General features: G+C 33.6%; 1 protein-coding gene across 1 annotated transcript; it reads left to right on the top strand.

Moving 5' to 3' along the window:
* Window positions 1-7,057: 7,057 nt before the first annotated feature.
* On the top strand, window positions 7,058-18,913 carry LOC128155390 (TNF receptor-associated factor 2-like). The gene is made up of 10 exons (XM_052817081.1): window positions 7,058-7,107; window positions 11,535-11,705; window positions 12,039-12,120; window positions 12,620-12,718; window positions 12,944-13,102; window positions 13,436-13,510; window positions 13,848-13,913; window positions 14,113-14,562; window positions 14,807-15,059; window positions 16,228-18,913. Exons 2-10 carry the CDS (start codon window positions 11,542-11,544, stop codon window positions 16,488-16,490), a joined length of 1,611 nt encoding a protein of 536 aa, XP_052673041.1. The 5' UTR covers window positions 7,058-7,107; window positions 11,535-11,541; the 3' UTR covers window positions 16,491-18,913.
* Window positions 18,914-19,866: the final 953 nt, after the last annotated feature.

Raw genomic sequence — 19,866 nt, forward strand, 5'->3', positions numbered from 1 at the left:
GATACTCTGTACAAATTAGCTAATGACTCTTGTAAAAATTTTCAATATATGGACAATAACCAAAAATTTTACTGGCTTATGACAACTGAAGATCTACAAGTACTTGTACAACTCAGTGAAATGATTCTTAAAGGTGGAATATAATGGTTATAATTATATGTACAGATTTATTAGGCAGTGTATTTACTTTGGTTGGGGGGGGGGGGGGGGTTATGTTATGTATAAGCATACTGGCTTGAACACTTTGAGTACAAGTAGACCAGTCTAATCGACTGTGCAGGCACCGTCCCTTGGTACTCTCTGTTTTCAGGCCACTTTGTTTCTGTATAGCTGTTGTATTCACTGATGTGTAAATCCTGTACATATATTTCATTGTATTAATGAAACATTTTGCATATTGTTGCCTGGACATTGTGAGCAGTATTTCATTCATTATTTGTTATAATCATGATATTATTATTATTATTTTTTTTTAAGAATGTATATGCCCCCTGAGGGCCCTTGATTGGTGAATAAATAAATAAATAAATATATAACACATGCATACGGAGGAGATGTTAAATTATGGATCAAACATGCTGTATATTAAAGAGAAATCTAATTTTAAAACTGTTGAGGGCAAAAGTCAATTAATAAACATCTAATAATAATAGTGTATACGTACTGCAGACAGTGCTTACTTATACATGTGTGCTGACTCTTGGCAAACGATTTTTATGGAACGAAAAGAAACGCGTTCGAATTTAAATTCCAACTCGTCACTGAGTGACAACGCCCTATATCCCTTGCTGTAGGTGAACAGTTCCATGAGTTTGTAGACAATTTGTTTTCTTTTGATCATTGGGGTCGGGTTGCACATCGAGATGCCGTATGAATATGTAATGTCGAATAAATTAGCAGGCTCGAAGAAGCAGAACAATGCCTACCTCACATTCCTGTGTATACAATTGTCCTTTAACTTTTATACACTAATTCTACGGCTTCTTTCGCTTTGTTATTCGAGAAGGCAAGCTCCAAGGCCGCGCAATCTTTTCCATCCTGACTTGACCTCTGATTTCCTGTACGCACCCTAGTCATTAATTAAGGTAATTTGATAAGGGACAGGTACATAGGTTTGATATTTTTATGTTCAGTTTATGCTTCACCATAATTTATGTGTCTATGTTGTGACAAACGTGTTAATAGAACGAATTCTTGCTTTTTTATCGCGGGAAAGTTGTGGAATAGACAAAGCTTATTCCTAAATGCACACTGAAATAAAGGGGTACTCCAGACACATCTTACCTTCCTATTATAATAAATCCATATTTTTTCAATTGTTCATTTTTAGGGGTTTTTTTTAGTATGTTTTTTGTTTTATGTTGTTTTGAGGTTTTTGCTGATTACCGGTATATTGTACTGAACTTCTGATTTCTTTTAACTTCTATATCTCAGACCTATTCATATTTATCCAGAATTAGTGGATGCATCAAAATGATCAAATCTAAATCGTGAAGGTCAAAGGTTACCTAGTATCGGAGCAACTGAGCGTTCCCTACTATGCTGCGGTATCACTTAGCAGAAAAACCGCTTCCATTCATACTGGAAACTGGTTCGCCGTCAATTTCTACTGAGTACAAAGAAACAAAGTGCAAGGATTTGCCCAATAATGACCAAAACTTTGACACTCGAACGGTTTGAAATATGTTAAAGTATAACAATTATAGCAAATGACAATGTTAACTTCAGCAATATTTGACTTAAAAGGAGTACTATAGCATGTTATCATTGATACATTTGCACACATGATTAAGAACTTCCTTGTCTTCAATATTGAGTAACCAAAAAAGTTTTTGATCATAATCTAATGCTGAAAAGAAGATGGGGGAATAAGATGGCGCAAATGCCCGTTCGGTTTAGTCGTGAAATACAATTTTGAATTTATTTTTTCCAATTAAATCTATTCACATATATTATAATACAAGTTTGCAAAAGCACAATTTCCAACTATATTCAGTTTTTAATATATTTAACAAAAAATAAGAAAAAAAATATTGCATGAAATTCTGGTGGTATTCGAACCCATGACATAAAACCCCTAGATATATAAAGTTAGCTTATGTCAGGTACTCTAACCACAGAGCCATTTCAGACAAAACAAAATAACCTGTTTAAATATAATATTTGACTTTGGCCATGAATTTACGGACTTGTATTATTTTTTCAAAACGTTGCATTGTTGGGGTACAAAATGCTATTTTTAATGTATAGTGGGTCATCTCTCCACGTTTTTGTTGATTGAAATTGGTTTGTTTTCCATTAGACCTTATTTGGCCGATGAGAAAAATATGGAGCACACACACACTCTATAAAAGAAAATGCCTTGAAATTTAAAAAAAATGACACTATTTGCAGATTTTGAAACGTATACGCCTGTTTGAGTTTACATATTCCAAGTATTGAACATATTTCTAGGTTAAAAATCAATGATATGTTAAATATATATTGTTTCAAATGATTCAAAAAATATATATACCAGATTTATTGATATTTTGATTTTTCAGTAGCTTTTCCGACCGTGTATGGGCATTTTTCACTCCTTATCCACCCATCTTCTTTGGAAATCTTCTTTTAATTAACTGAAATATTTCTTTTCTTTTGGTGATCATATTTTTCACATGTAATCAAAATATGAGTTTCATCATCTATACTGTTAGAATTACATCTATTACATAATCGATCTTCTCTAGGGGTGTTGGTAAATCTTCCTACTTCAATTTGCAACATGTGACAGGAAATTCTTAATTTACATAGTGATATAAACACCGAATGAACATGATCTATTTTTTACTCCATACTTTCTTTTCCAATACCGTATTATATCATTTTTCAGTATGCATTTTCAAATGGAATATAATCTATTTGGTTGTGTGTATTGTAATTTGATTCTCCTTGTGGGTGGGTGGAGGGTGTGGGGTGTGGCTATGTTTCTCTCTTGTCAAATGCCTAATTATAACGTTTTTACATTGTACTCAATTTTGCTACTACTTGCTCCTCTGTGAGAGGCTTCCAAGCTATTTCTAATTAAATAAAGGGTTTCCAGATAAAGGGAATAATATAATCGAAAATACGAAGCAAGTAAGCCATATAATCCGATCAGTAAAAGACCTTCCCGAATCGGATACTTTGAGATATCTATATGAAAGCAGACAAGGCATTTATTAATATAAACCCTTACCTACAACTACTCAGGATATTTGGTACACTGCATTAAGTAGAAATGGCTAAATCATAAATTAAACTTTTAAAATGTAAAAATTACAACAAATAGAACCGTTTTAACAAGAGCTCGGACTTTCGGTGGGATGATTTTATCTGGTTTGCTGTATAGACAAGCTGTCAAACATTGACCTCCTTTCTTCTAATTTGCTAAGAGAACTTCGTTAATATTCATAGGCTGTCAAAACCTTGCTCTGCTGTGTGGAACTGACGCTGTTTCAGCGAAATATACACCCCTGGATGAAGTCGGGCGAGTGTCATTGCGTTCAACATATTTATATCGATTAGCCAATGGCTGGACAGTTAACCATTAAATGACCCCTCCTTCATCAAACTGGAGTTTATCAAGTTCTGCCCAAACTTCAAGCTTTTGTTAAAAAAGGGTTCTAATACACAATACACATAAGAATGGCAGAGGAATTTTTAAAGGGACACACCCCCTCCCAGAAAAAAACCCCAAACCCCACCACTTTAATGTATTTGCTCTTATAATAAAATGCTGCAATTTTTTCATATCTGAAGATCAGGCTTTGAGTTCTGTTGTAAGAGAATGGTATACAGTAGCTATGTATATGTTAAATATATTTAATAACATAATGTTAAAATTAGTTTTATTGTTAGTACGTCATATAAAAAAGAACCCCATGGACCATTTTTAGCTCACCAGAATAGAGGTTGGACTTTGGGCAGTACGTTATCACCGATTTGATGGAGGCGGGGTCTACTCATGGTTAACTATCCAGTCTGGATGACGCTCGTCCAACTTCGTTCAGGGATGTATATTTCGTTGAAGCAGCTTTAATTTCACAAAACAGATCAGATCTTCCGTTTTTGGAGTCTATGAATATTAATGAACTTTTCTTAACGAATTAGAAAAAAAGAGGTCAATATTCAAGAATCTGTTTTGATGAGCAAACTATAGATAGTAATATCGGATATCATCGAAAGCCCAAGGTCTTATTAATACGGTTCTAAATATTTAACTCTATGCGGGATGGAAGAAATAGGAATAGTTATTGACGGACGGACGCCGGGTAACAGATGGTCAGAAAAACTCACTCTAGTTCGGTTTCACATGAGGTCATATGATAACTTGACCATAACCGGAGCAATTCACCGATCGGTAGATGTAAACCATAGAAATGCAAGGATAAAAAGAATCAAAATGTAACCAATAAAAAAGACTTCCAATAAATAACGTACAAGTTCATGATCATTCCACAATTCATTGTAGCCAAAGGATGCATGTCTTCCGAACTCTGTAACTAGAATTTCCTCAGGTCCCATTCAGCACAAGTACCTTTAATTCACTCTTTATAAGGCTAATCACCAATTTCTGAAGAAAATTACTAGTCAAAACCTGTAAAATTCTCTACATACGTTTTTATGAGATTTTGACCCTTTCATATTTTGCTAATTTTTCATGATTTTTCAGCTTCTAGACCTCCCCCAGCTAATTCCCTGCAGAGGGTTGACCTTCCGTACCGCATGAATGTTGCACTATCACATGTCAGAAACTTACCGGTGTATAGTTTACAATGTCCCATCCACCTACTTTTCATGTTATTTTACCTCCCGTCTGTAACTTGCAATTTCACTGTGTAAAGTCAACACAACAGTCATAGCCGCAGCTTTCGCATTTTACTTCTGATTCTCATGTACCTAGCATATGGGTTCTACATATTGCATATCAATTTCAACAAGAGACACCCCTCTAACTAATGATAATCATTAAAAATCATTTCATGAATTTTAGCAACACTCATAAGCCTTCAAGTACAGCAATTCTCAATTTTACAAAAATATTGACCGGGTACTTTATCCGAAACTGTCCCTTGCTACCTTTAGCACACCTGCGCTTTTCCAATCGCAACTTCTCAAGCAAATCGGCAAGCTCGGAAAAACACCTCGAATGTATTAACATCACCGGATGTTAGAATTTTATACAAAATGGAGTCGCTTCCCATTAAAATAAGTATCGGCTAGACAGAATTGTATGTCGCTGCTGTGTTATATTTTAGTGTATATCGTTTACTTTAATGAAGTATAGCTCACATCTCAACAGATCGTAAAATGTGTTCTATTTATTTCAAGTTTTACAAAAAGGGGGGTTGTCATGGACGCCTAGGTAATACATTCGAGGTGTTTTTCCGAGCTTGCCGGAAAGATCCGAGAAGTTGCGATTGGCGCTTTTCTGGTCGTTTTTGTCCGGTCAGCCTGTCTTTTCGTCTGTCCGTCCGTACGTCTGTAAACTTTTAACGACCGACTTCTTCTCCAGAACCAATGGGTCATTTTCAACCAAACTTTGCCGGCACAAAACATTATTTGGTAAAGGGGATTTAAGTTTGTTAAAATAAAAGTTCACACCCACTTCCAATGGGAGATAATTAAAAAATAATAAAAAAAAATTCGTATTTTCTTGAAATTTTCTTCTCAAAACACATCTGGTCCGAAAAGCTGAAACTTGTGTGGAAACATCCTAAGGTAGTACATATTGTATAGATTCAATTTTGTTAAAATTATGATCCCGGGAGTAGGGTGGGTTACAATTGGGGTTAAAAATTTTACATAGGAGTATATGGGAAAAAAGCTTACAAAAATCATTTTCTCAGAAACCAATTGGCCAGAAAAGCTGGTACTTGTGTGTGAAAGCATCCTCAGCTAGCGTGGATTAATTCAAGTTTATCAAACATGGTCCCCAGAGGTAGGGTGGGTCACAATGGGAGTTTTTTTTTTTTTTTTAAATATTAGCTTACAGAGAAAATTTTTAAAAATTTTCTTCTCGAAAACTAATTGATCAAAAAACTGTAACTTGTGTAGAAGCATCCTTAGATAGTGTAAATTACGTTTTGTTAAAATCGTGATCCCCAGGGTCAGGTAGGACTTTTATGGGGGTCGGGTTTTTACATAGGAAAAACCCGACCCCCATTAATATATAGAGAATAATTTTAAAAAATTTATTCTCACTGACCAAATGTCCAAAATAAACTGCTACTTGTGTAGAAACATCATTAGGTAGAGTATAATCAGGTTTGTTCAAATCAATTCATTATCCCCAGATATAGGGTGGGGCCTCAAAGGGGGGGGGGGGTGTCGAATTTTTACCGAGGGAAAATTCTTTCAAAAGTTATAATAAGAAAGCATCTTGATGTATTGTTGATTCTCAATATGTTTAACTGTTGCCCATGAACAATTTTTGGGCCACACAAGGGGTTCAAAGTTTGATGTAGGATTGTATTGAACAAATAGTTTTAAGATCTTATTGAGAACTGTAATGCTCAGTTGTACTCAACCTTTCCCATCTTTATTTTTTCACGCACACAAAGAGTAGCATTTTTTTGCATCAGTTTTTTCCTGAATATCATGCCAAATAAACTTTGCAAGTTGTCACAGTGGAAGTTCATTCATATTGGGTTGACACTGAAAGTGTGGAGGGTACCAGCAATGCTATAAGAACTAAAATGGATTGTCATCCGCTATAGTGTTAAGTTTTTTATTAGGGGGAGATGGTTATGATAATATATTTTTTTCGTGCAAACTGATACCTCATAGTTTCTCTTTCATTTCAAAACTGAAAAAACTGTGCAAATCTGTAGACTTTTTTTTTTATTTGTTTTATTTCTTACAGTACTTGAATTGCTCTGTTGGCCTAACTTGTTAGTCATTTACAGCTAATTTTAAAAAGTTAAGGTATGGAAAATAGTTAACTATAAAAAGATTTTTTCTCTCTAAAAATAGGAATTTATCTACTTTTTACGTTGTTTTATTCGAAACAAATTTGAACAACTTAGCAAAATACACTCATCCGGAAGTTGAAGTTCTTTTTGGTTCCCTTCACCCACTGTCAAGGTTTGGGCATAAATTTGATAAAAAGATATATTTGCACTGTATTAAATAATTTTTATTGACTTTTTAATATAGCTATACGTACATTAAAAAGTATGATATGATATTGTTTAGTCAATAGGAAATTTGTTGTATAGAAATAAAAGCGAAAGTAGTTCTCATCTTGCTTTCACAACGCATTTTCCACCTAATATTTAGCTGACGGGAAACCCCTTTTCAGACCACTTTATCTGTTAAATACGTAACGAATTGATTAATGGATATTCTTAACGTCATTCTGATTGTATTTATTTCTCCATAAGTCTGTCAATGATTATGTAAACAGTTGATTTTAAAGGGACTTGGACACGATTTGAGATCAAAAATTTTATTTTTATTTATTATGTATAAAATGGTTTACTGGTGCATTATAAATGATTGACCAAAATATTGAATGTTAAAGTCAAGTTACAAGCGAGATACAGAGGTAAGAATTGATTGTTATGTAAACAAAGTTTATAGTCTTATAGTCTTATAAAGTCTTATAGTTGTTTACAAAAAATGAAATGAGAGAATTACCATTTCTTGGACAATTGACATGTAAAAAACAATTTGAACTAACTCAATATCTTCATAAATTTTGATACTATTATCAACAAAAGAAAGTTACATTTGATAGAAACTTACGCCAATACAACACATATGTAAAAAATGACAATATTCAAGCTTTGTTTGCAAAACAAAGAATTATGACCTCTGTATCTTGCCTATAACTTGATATTTGACTTTCAAATTTTGACATGATATTATAAACTTCTATTCTATATTTATCAATATAAACATTGAAAATGGAAAAATAAAATTTGAAAATTTTAAGTCAAATCGTGTCCAAGTCCCTTTAATTAATGAATTATTCATAATGTCTGTTGTTGAATCATGGGCGTATTTACGTATTCTTTTCTGACTATTTAGACTTCTCTTATGAGAAGTGGACAGGCATAGCTTTCATTCACTTCTCTTCACAAGTCCTTATTTTTTTTTACTGAAAACGTGTAAATTTGGGAACTGAAGACGGTCTACGTTTCGACCCATATTACACTCCATTTTCCCTGAATTTTCGTAACAGACCTATTATATCTACATTTTAAACATCAGTATATGCCACAAAAAAATCAACATGTACTCGCTGTCAAATCATTTTCTAAACTTCTTCATTCCAGGTATCATAACATGGGTCGAAGCATAGACCGTTATTGATTCTGACAATTATACGTTTTCCAGAATCAAAATATGAGGTCTTTTGAAGAAAGGGGGATGAAGGCTATGCCTGTCTACTTCTCAAAAAAATTATTAAATCCTCAAAGATCTGATGATTTGAAAGTCTAAATAGTTGTCTGTGAAATCAATACATACTGCTTACTTATTTGATTTCCTCCATTTTTAGCTCACCTGAGCCAAAGGCTCAAGTGAGCTTTTCTGATCACAATTTGTCTGTTGTCTGTCGTTGTCGTCGTTGTCATCGTCATTGTCATCATCATTGTTGTAAACGTTTCACATTTTCATCTTCTTCTCAAGAACCACTGGACAGATTTCAACCAAATTTAATATAAAGCACCACTAGGTAAAGGGGATTCAAGTTTATTCAAATGAAAGGCCAAGCTCTCTTTAAAGGGGAGATAATTGAGAATTATTGAAAATTTGTTGGTATTTTTCAAAAATCTTCTTCTCAAAAACTATTAGGCCTGAAAAGCTTAAACTTGTGTGGAGGCATCCTCAGGTAGTGTAGATTCAAGTTTGTTCAAATCATGGTCCCGGGGGTCGGAGGGGCCACAAGAGGGGGATCAAGTTTTACATAGGAATATATAGAGAAAATCTTTAAAAATCTTCTTCTCAAAAACTATCAGGCCAGAAAAGCTCAAATTAAAATGGGAGCATCCTCAGATAGTGTAGATTCAAGTTTGTTCAAATCATGGTCCCCGGGGGTAGGGTGGGGCCACAAGAGGGGGATCAAGTTTTACATAGGAATATATAGAGAAAATCTTTAAAAATCTTCTTCACAAAAAGTATCAGGCCAGAAAAGCTCAAATTAAAATGGGAGCATGATCCTCAGATAGTGTAGATTCAAGTTTGTTCAAATCATAGTCCCCGGGGTAGGTTGGGGCCACAATGGGGGGATCAAGTTTTACATAGGAATATATATAGAGAAAATCTTTAAAAATCTTCTTCACAAAAACTATCAGGCCAGAAAAGCTCAAATTAAAATGGGAGCATCCTCAGATAGTGTAGATTCAAGTTTGTTCAAATCATAGTCCCCGGGGGTATTGTGGGGCCACAATGGGGGAATGGATTTTTACATAGAAATATATAAAGGAAATCTTTAAAAATCTTCTTCTCAAAAACTATTAATAGGCCCGGAAAGCTCAAATTAAAATGGAAGCATCCTCAGATAGTGTAGATTCAAGTTTGTTCAAATCATAGTCCCTGGGGGTGGGGTGGGGCCACAATGGGGGGATCAAGTTTTACATAGGAATATATAGAGAAAATCTTTAAAAATCTTCTTCTCAAAAACTATTAGGCCAGGAAAGCTCAAATTTGAGTGGAAGCATCCTCAGATAGTGTAGATTCAAGTTTGTTCAAATCATAGTCCCCGGGGGTACGGTGGGGCCACAATTGGGGGATCAAGTTTTACATGGTATATATAAAGAAAATCTTTAAAAATCTTCTTCTCAAAAACTATTAGGCCAGGAAATCTCAAATTTGAGTGAAAGCATCCTCAGATAGTGTAGATTGAAGTTTGTTCAAATCATGGTCCCCGGGGGTAGGGTTGGCCACAATTGGGGAAAATTTTTTATATATATAGAAAATCTTAAAAAAACTTCTTCTCAAAACTATTAGGCAAGAAAAGCTCAAACTAAAGTGGAAGCATCCTCAGGTAGTGTAGATTCAAGTTTGTTCAAATCACAGTCCAGGGGTAGGGTGAGGCTACAAAGGGGATTAATTTTTACATAGGAATATATAGAGAAAATCTTTAAAAATCTTCTTTTTAAAGACTATTTGACCAGAAAAGCTTAAACTTGTGTAGAGGCTTCCTCGGGTAGTGTAAATTCAAGTTTGCAAAATCGCAGTCCCTAGTGGTAGGGCGTGGCCGTGATGGCGGTTTGAATTTTTACATAGGAATATATAGAGAAAATCTTTAAAATTATTCTGGGAAAGTTTTCGGTCCAAAACTCAGTATGTAGTGTGAAAGCACAGGTTATGCAGATTTAAGTTTGATGAAACCATGATTCCCTAGAGAAAAGTGGGGCCACGAAATGGGGGGGGGGGGGGGGGGGTTATATAGGAATAACGAAAAATCTTCTTACAGGTACAACACCAAAAGGGGCTTGGTATTTACCAAAAAAAAAGAGGTGGATAAAAATTGGCAGATTTTCTAATTTTTTTTAGCAAGATCTACTGTACTTAGTTGTCAAGATATTTTGATACTGTTATGCTAATTTGATCAGAATTAAGGCAATTGTTGCTCAGGTGAGCGATGTGGCCCCTGAGCCTCTTGTTATTCTCTGCTATAGTCTGTCCCAAGTTATTGCTTCCATCACTTTTTGATGATTTTTAATAAAAATACACATACCTGTGAAAGAAGTACAGTTTAAATCGATGAAATGGGAAAATATCCAAGATAACTTCATTGACAAATTATCCCTTTTCATTCATAAAAGTTTACAGGAACGAAAACAAATTTCTTTCGGAGATTTATAATGGGAAATGTTTACATCTTTTCTCCATTCGGAAGTACTCGGGACACCTTGCGCAATTTTTCAACGTTATCATCCGGGCTTATTAATGGCTGATGCAATGCAAAATCTCCATAGACTTTCTATTTTGGGATGTGTATTGAAACCTGAAGCGGTAGAGGGGGCGTTTCAAAACAGATAATCTGGACATTTTTCATACTAGTGGATGAACATAGTTTGAGCATAAAGGTATTTATTATTATGGAAATTAATATCAAGCGAAAAGTGGTGGAAGCAAAAACCCAAGACAGAGTATAGTCACATTCTTGTGAAGGAATGCGACAGACCGGTTTGGTGACTTGGTAGGGTACCTGACTAGAGATTCATATGAAGGGGGGGGGGGGGAGGTGGGGGGCTTAACCTCAGTTTACAACACTGCATAGTGTGAATAAAGGTCTCGCTCTAATTGGATTGATCCAAGCAAAAAGATTAATCCTGTTTGTGATATTTTTTGAAAATGTGAAAACTCTTAAGAGGATTGATTTGAGAGAGAAATTATCTGGCAATAAAATGACTAAATATTCAGACCATCGATTTAAGGCTATTTGGCTAAATCAAGAGATTATGTTTGTCCTGATAATTGTTAAGATTTCTGCACTTGAAATACAAAAAGTTCATATTGCATTTATTGATAAATTTTTAAAAAAATTTATTTCATAGGACACTGATGGCGTCACAACAAGGTGTAGGAGGCTACAATGTAGAGATATTTATGGGGGAAAATTTTGACAGAAAATTTCTGTGTAACCACTGTAGTTTGATTTTGAGAGACCCTGTACAAAGTTATTGTGGTCACAGATTCTGTCGATCATGTATGGAAAGCATCATCAGGTAAAATGTTTTTTACACTTAATTTTTTTTGGTCAAGGTGCATGCAAAATGGGATGTATTAATGTTTGGTTCTGTAAAAGTGTGCTTATTCTATCAACTGCTTGCATTGATAAAATGAATTATTGAAATATTGACTCGATCTGTTTTAAATACAAATTAAAAATAATTCTTATGGTTTTTTGTATTTTTTATATATTTTGAACCTCAAAGAAAACTATAAAATAAGTATATAGATATGATCTACATGTATTTTATGCTTTTATTTTTCAAGATATTGTAATTGCTACTAGAATAATTGCAATATTATATCCCTTTCAATTATTTTTGCTACAGGTCCCATGAACAAGTGAGATGTCAGTCCTGTATTGAAGAAGGGACAATGGATGAAGAGTACAGTATACTGAAAATGGACCAGGTTAGTGAAGGGAGAGAACTCCAGGGTTCAACTTTCAATAATTAAAATTATAAGACACATTCTTTTTCATCTTATAACCTATCACCCTGCTCACTCCTTTAAAGATCTTGCTTTATAAGCTCATCTGAACTAGAAATATGTTATATCCCCATTATCTTTTCAATGGAATATATAATTAATGTTTTTTGGAAATTAATATGCATTAAATATGAATAATAGTTGATATTGTGTTATGTATTTAAGCTATATGTAATTAGCTGTTTGTGGTTCCATTTGGACATTATTGCATATGTGAGCAATGTAACCCATGGGCCCCTTGTTTTAGAATTTCAAAATAGTACAGGTATATGAATACTCTAAAATAATATAATTTGATATAGATTTTAGAATAACATAATTCATAGATGACTGAACTATTCTTAAAAGAGATTCAAACTTTCCATATTTATTAAATGTACATTTCAATGGAAAGCTTTTTAAAAATTTGAATAACTTTTAGATGTTCCCAGACAACGCAGTCAGAAGAGAAATGGGAGCCATGGCTGCTAAGTGCATCAATCCTAACTGTACATGGAAAGGAATCTTCAAGCAGTATGAAGTATGTACCACATTCTGCATTTACAATTAAGCTTTGTCATCTCGAACATCGACTCTTTGAATACCATTGATAGTTGGAGTTATATTTTAGTCTTGTTTTAACATCAATATCTTGAATCCTTAGATATATGGAAGTTTCACTGTTTTTAATTATCTCACTGCATACTTCGATGGGATAAGCTTTATTTTGTTGAATTTTAATACTGAACTGCAATCTGATTTTCAGGCTCATGTGGCCGAGTGTAAATTTAAGCAAGTTCCCTGTCAACTGTGTGGTAACTTGATTGAACCACAGGCCCTCCAAGATCACATGACCAAGGAATGTACAAAAAGAAAAATCGCCTGCAAGCACTGTCAGTCAGAGGTCATAGTTGAGAACCTGGAGGTGGGTGTTTGTACAGGGGGATTTCCATGCATGCTCACAATGAAATAGTCAAAGCACTTATCTGCAAGATTTCTGTGAAGAATTAAGACTACGACACATTTGAAATATAGTGTTTAGTTATGTTGTTAATTTACATGTAGTTGTATTTGGTTTTTTTTGCACAAACAACAATCTTGATACAGAATTTGATGGTAAAGAAAGGTAAATAATATTTGTTTTTAGGTAATGTAGACAACATTCTGTTGTTGAATATTAAATTTTGTTCGCTATAATACAATGCTTATTAATATACATGTATGTGTCATTCTCTTTTCTGTATTTGTTGGCATACAGGCACATAATGCAGAATGTCCCAAAATGCCCATCAAATGTGACTCTTGTGGCAAGAAAAAAATACCCAGAGACAAGGTATTTCTCTATTTAGCTCTGTGAGTCAAACTGGCTTTATAAGAATATAATTTGTGTAGAATATATTGTGAAATATACATGTACTTATAAGGCTAATTCAGACAAATTAAGATATGTGTAGTTTATAAACAATCTATTGGATTTTTCAAGATATGTGTATGTACTTATGTATGATTTTTATCAAACATGCTTTGTAAGTTTTCTATCCCCCATGCCTGAAAGACTTTGAGTGGGGATACAATTTTAACAGAGTTCGAATTCTTCTGAGAAAAGTGGGAGTGATAAACTTTGAATTAAAAATAGAATTATTCCTGACTATTGTACATGTTTTATTTAGATGCAGCATCACATAGACAAAGAGTGTTCTAATCAGAAGGTCCCCTGCCTCACAGACTGTGGTGATGTATGTACAGATCTTACTCATAGGGAAACCAGTACAAGATGTGAAACTTTTGTAATATTGCTTGGTTGAATTTGTCATTTATTAAACATGCATTACTCAGGTAGTAGATTCCAATAATTTTTTTATACAAATAGAAATCTATACAATGAACTTGCAAATGTACCTGTGCTTCTAGCAGTTTTTTCTCAACTTTCTTTAGATCAGCAGAGATAAGTTTGTGGAGCATCTGGATAAACGTCCTGGAATCCACTTAAAAGCTTTAGTGGAGGAGTTAAACTCTTTCCGTAATGATATAAACTCAAGGCTTGAAGCAGTTGTTGTTCAAACTGACCTTGGACAGTTTATTTCACACATCACTGAACTCAAACAAAAAGTTCAGCAACATGAGCAGCTGATTCAAACTCTACAAGGTCATCAAGCAGCCAATGGCACACCAGCAAATTCAAATCCAAGTGTGATACAGGCCAAAGTTCAGGCCTTGGAGCTGAAGACAGGTACCTTTGAAGGCATTGTTACGACACTTCACAGGGAAATTGAACGGTGTATTACTGCAATTGAGAATGTTGAGAGGGGCAGGCAGGGTGAAAAGCAAGTAGTGGATAGTCTAGAGAAAAAGATACGTGCTCTGGAGAGGAGTATCTCACTGAAGGTGGGTTTAGTTTATTGTTGTTTAACAATGATTATTGTTGTTTAACAATGAACATTATATTGAATGTAAAGATGTACATGTACATTCTTGCACAGAGTTTAGCAATAATACCTCTCTCCATTTTGTGTACAGTACTTTGCTTTGTAGCTCTTTGGTAATGATATATATTTACTATATTCTATCTTACTTCTTGTATAAATTGACACAAATATTGATATATGCAACCCACGATTTCTCTTTAAAGGATGTAGCTCTTGCTGAACAGGAACTGCGAATAAAGACGCTGGAATTGACGACTTATGATGGAACGCTGTTCTGGAAGATTTCTGAGTGGAGCAAGCGGCGATCGGAGGCACAGAGCAACCACGTGACCAGTCTCTACTCCCCCATCTTCTACTCCAGCAAGAATGGCTACAAGATGTGTGCCAGACTCTACCCCAATGGAGACGGCATGGGCAAAAACACGCACATGTCAATTTTCTTTGTTGTCATGAGAGGTATGAATTTGATTAGGTATGAATTTGATTAGATTATTCTTTTTACAGATTAAATCTTAATCAGATAGTGTAAATAAATATACTTGAGAGTTATCAGAACTTGTTCATGTATTTTGTGGATAACCCATAATAACAAATTATTTGTTTTCTCAGAGATATTGATGTTTTTACCTTAATGCTTGAAAATTAATTTTTTTTAGAAAAATACATTTACTTTCTACTCAAATATGAGTTATCAAAATTATTATCAAATTTGTTCTCCCACTATATTTTATAATTCTGCATTGTTTAAGAGAACTACCAGGTAAACATGATAAGAGATCGAAATTTCATAATCTTATTTTCCATTTATTATTTTTTAAAATGGTTTACTTGGGTATTCTGAATGTTTGACCAAAGTTTGAATGTTAGAAGTTAAGAGACACAGAGGTCGGAATTCATTGTTATGCAAACATTTGTTTACAAATAGTAATGTAATATATAACTATAATTTTAATAAATTGACTCACTGCAAACAGGATAGACTGATTCAATGTGTTATGAATATTATTATTTACAAAAGAAAGCAACATTTGATTGAAATGTAAACAATATGACACATATGTAAACAACAACAAGACTCAAGCTCTGTTTACAAAACAAGGATATTTAAGCTTTATAACTCTGTAACATGATATTTGACATTAAAATTTGAATGAAGCATAAAAAATGCCCATATTAATTATTCTAAACATTAAAAATGGAAAAATTAAATGTGAAAATGTTGAGGACAGATTTTTGGAAACATATATCACTGTGAACAACCACATATTTTATACATGTACCAATATACAAGTTTATTTGAACAAATTTGCAATTGTTGCATAGCTCCCTACTATCATGAATTCCCCTTGCACACATCTCTCATAGAGCTTAACCAGTGAGCAAGTAAAGAACATCATCAGTCATACTTCATCACTTGTTATGCATGTGACGTATGGCTGATGAATTTACCGGTACACATGAGGTTGCTCTAATGACCCCTATCGTATTAAAGTCTCTATAAAATTTGCTTCAAATATGCTTCATTTTTTAAAATTTTATATAATATTATGAAAATGTAACTTCATACCTTTACATGTAAATCCACTGGGAGACCATCATTAATATAACTTGGTTCATTTTTTAGGTAACTTTGATGCCTTACTTCAATGGCCATTCTCATTCCGTGTGACATTCATGCTCCTCGATCAGAACAATAAAGAACACCAGGTGGACTCATTTCGCCCCGACCCAAACAGTAGCTCTTTCAAACGCCCCACTACAGAGATGAACATTGCGAGTGGGTGCCCCCTCTTTATTCCGCTTGCCAAACTTGACGATCCAAGTCTTGCGTATGTCAAGGAGGACACTATGTTTATCAAACTGGTGGTAGATGTACCAAGGGGTTGATATCTAGTCCCAGCCTGCCAGACTAATTGATGTATGACGCAGATTGCTTATATATGTATATGTTAGGTCCAAAACTTGTCCAAAATTTATTCTACCTTTAATTTTACCTTAAAATACATAATCGTACAAAGGGCTATGCTATACTACATGTATACTATAGAGCATTTATTATGCGATCTCCATGTGCCGATTTTGCAAAAGAAGTAACAGCGCTGATCCGACAACAAACTATAAGATTTAAAACAAAATTTTTACAAAAGGGATTTTTATTCATTAACATTGATTTTATACTAGCAGATACAGTGAATATTAAAATTAAATGCAGACTAGAAGTTTAAATATTTGTTTTGTCAGTTATGATAAAGAAAATCCCTGTGAGTATACCATATATGATCCAAAGATTGTGTGCCCTAAATATTTTGTACCAATATTTCTACAGATTGCATTTGTATTAAAAATTGCATTGGTGTTAAAAAAGGATTAACTTTGGACAGCCTAATTTAATTTCTTTTTTTCACTTATTATATTTTAAAACTAGGGTCAGTTTACATTTTAAAATGCCCAGTTGTTGTTACATCCTTTCTAACTGTCATGATTAACAAGTTCTCATTTTATTGTCAAACAATTACAATAAGTTTTAGAGATGTACATATGGGACTATGATAGAGTACATTACATAGTAATGGGAAAAGCAGCAAACGTACATGACTGTACATGTACATAAATGCACAGTTAACTGTGATGTTAAATGAAATTCATTATGATCAGTTTACTATGTACAGTACCGGTATATATCAATATGTATATAGATGTACATGTAAATATTGTAAACATATTGTAAATAAGTATTTAGATTGTGACATTATGCTTGTGTATTTCTGTGTAAATATCAGCACATACTTTAAGTTAGCTTTCGTTACAAGAGCTTAAGCTGAAATACAAAATGTTTGTATTTGGGATTTAAAAAGTGTCATCAGTACATGTAATTATTAACATTTATATTGTCAGAACATGTTTTGTACATGTATATGATTTTATTATGTAATCTTAAATGAATACTTGGCTAAATATATCATTTACATGCAGTACTATAGGACAGTACTAAACATTGTTATAATGAACGGCAATCAGCAACTCAGTGACACATGTACAAGTAAAACAGCTAGCTGAAGTGGTGATGGTCAAATAGCGTTCTAAAGGTGATAGAAAAGCTGCTACTTCTATTCAGTACACTGGTTTACAGTGAGGATAGTTTACCTACTTTTACTCACTTTTAATTGATAATTGAAAAGGGACTTAGAGAGGGTTATAATTATTGATAACAACGATAAATGCCTTTATGGTGTTTCATAGGAGCTATGAAGGTACCTGGTAGTATTGATGATCAAAATTGGCATTTTTCTGATATGCTTGCTACCTTCATACTGTCGTGAACTACCAAAGATGACATTATGTTGTTTTAATACATTTTATTGATTAATTTATAGAAAAGGCTGAACTAGCTGGCTCTCCCAAATATATATATATAGATAATTTGTTGGGTTACCAGGTAAGCGTTTTGAGTTATATACACCAATTGTACATGTAATTGTTTTTTTTCCTGCATTGCCCACATCTGCTGTACCTTTAAGACCAGTAAAACGAGCATTTTATTGTTTGTACCTTTAAGACCAGTAAAACGAGCATTTTATTGTTTGTACCTTTAAGACCAGTAAAACGAGCATTTTATTGTTTGATTAAATGAAAGATATATACATGTAGTAAGAGGATGTACCAAACTAAGTTGCAAACTTACTGAATTGAAAAAAAAACTTGGCTCAAAAACTAAATAAGAGATATAAAGCAACAAGGTAATGCATTTATGATATAGACTTGTTTATTGCCTTTTATTTCATTATTATTGAAATATTATGTTATATTTTATGATGTAATTGTAATTTTAATTTTTTTAAATTATATATTTCATGATCATTATACTAAATCTCAACATCCTCATATTCAGTATTTTCCGTGTATCCAAAGTTGTACATAACTTTTTAGTGTGTACATGCAGCCAATTTTGTTTCCTTTATTGCACTCTATTATTATAATTTATGTTTGTACATAAATGTACTGTAGATTCCTTATATTACTTGAGTACTTGATTCTGTGGTTCTGCCATTTTGTTTCAAATTGCAAAAATCAATTATAAATCATGAATAATAAAAAAAAAATTATCATAATGTCATATACTGCCCGGAAGTTTAAACCCGTGAGGTGTGCTTCTGGTGATTTTACATGGATATTAATTTCTCGCATTCAATTAGGAATCTACAGTATGCATGTACTTACTGCAGCCACTTTTTCAAATGTAAATAATTGCTTTCTGTGGAATGTTGTGTAATAAATATATAAAGAGAAATCTGAATAAATAAACAAGTTGTCATCATTTGTCATAATAAGCAGATTGAGAGCTAGGAAGTTTTACGTGCTTCTATACCTATATGCAAAAAAACCAAAACTTTGGACTCTGAAAGGTCTTTGATCACTTCTGTATATATACTATTATATAAATAGTGCCTGTTTGGGAGGTTAACAGTTGAAATTGACACCCCGAGGAAACCATTGTCAACCGATGCGAAGCGGAGTTGACAATGGTTTTCGAGGGGTGTCAATTTCAACTGTTATCCTCCCAAACAGGCACTATTCCTTTTTTTATACTGAATGTCTTAATTTTAGAGATTTTGTTTACGATTTTATATAAAAAATGACGTGAATCCACAGCGAAGCGTACGCGCATAATTTACGCGCATGTAACAATTCGTTGTGTTACCCCGTTGCTAAGTGTGTTGCTAACGCTAACGCTGTAATAGAACGGATTATCAACTGCGTCTAAACCAATCAGATTTCAGTATTTAACATGAAAGTATAATAATCTGTCATAGTGTGTTATTTTGTGTAAATATGTTTAAGAGTTAACTCATGCCAAATGACAAGTAATTAGCTAGAGTCAGTCTGCTCTGCTAATTATCCCCAATTACCGGTAGTCTATATATAATTGTTCTGAGTTGTTCTTAAGCTTTTTGAGTAATTATCATGAGTAATGTACCACACTTTTATTAATTATCTTTTAGATTATAAATACAGTTAGAAATTTATTCAATTCAGTCAGAAACTTTTGGTCGCCACCTCATGTTGCTTATGTCTTCATACTGACTATCTAGTTACTGTCCACCAGTCTGTCAGTAAGACTAAGCAACATCGAGCTAAATTTCAATCTGACTCATTTCGGCCACTATCTCATGTTGCTTATGTCTTCATACTGACTATCTAGTTGACTGTCCATCAGTCTGTCAGTAAGACTAAGCAACATCCAGCTAAATTTCAGTCAGACACT

Source organism: Crassostrea angulata, chromosome 7 (assembly GCF_025612915.1).
Source record: "Crassostrea angulata isolate pt1a10 chromosome 7, ASM2561291v2, whole genome shotgun sequence".
Taxonomy (NCBI): Eukaryota; Metazoa; Mollusca; class Bivalvia; order Ostreida; family Ostreidae; genus Magallana; species Magallana angulata.

Excerpts from the sequence above, each read along its gene's own strand:
- LOC128155390 (XM_052817081.1), top strand. The coding sequence starts at position 11,542 with ATGGCGTCACAACAAGGTGTAGGAGGCTACAATGTAGAGATATTTATG. Across the intron at positions 13,511-13,847 it reads AAAAAATACCCAGAGACAAG|ATGCAGCATCACATAGACAA; the intron begins GTATTTCTCTAT and ends TGTTTTATTTAG. Across the intron at positions 13,914-14,112 it reads GCCTCACAGACTGTGGTGAT|ATCAGCAGAGATAAGTTTGT; the intron begins GTATGTACAGAT and ends AACTTTCTTTAG.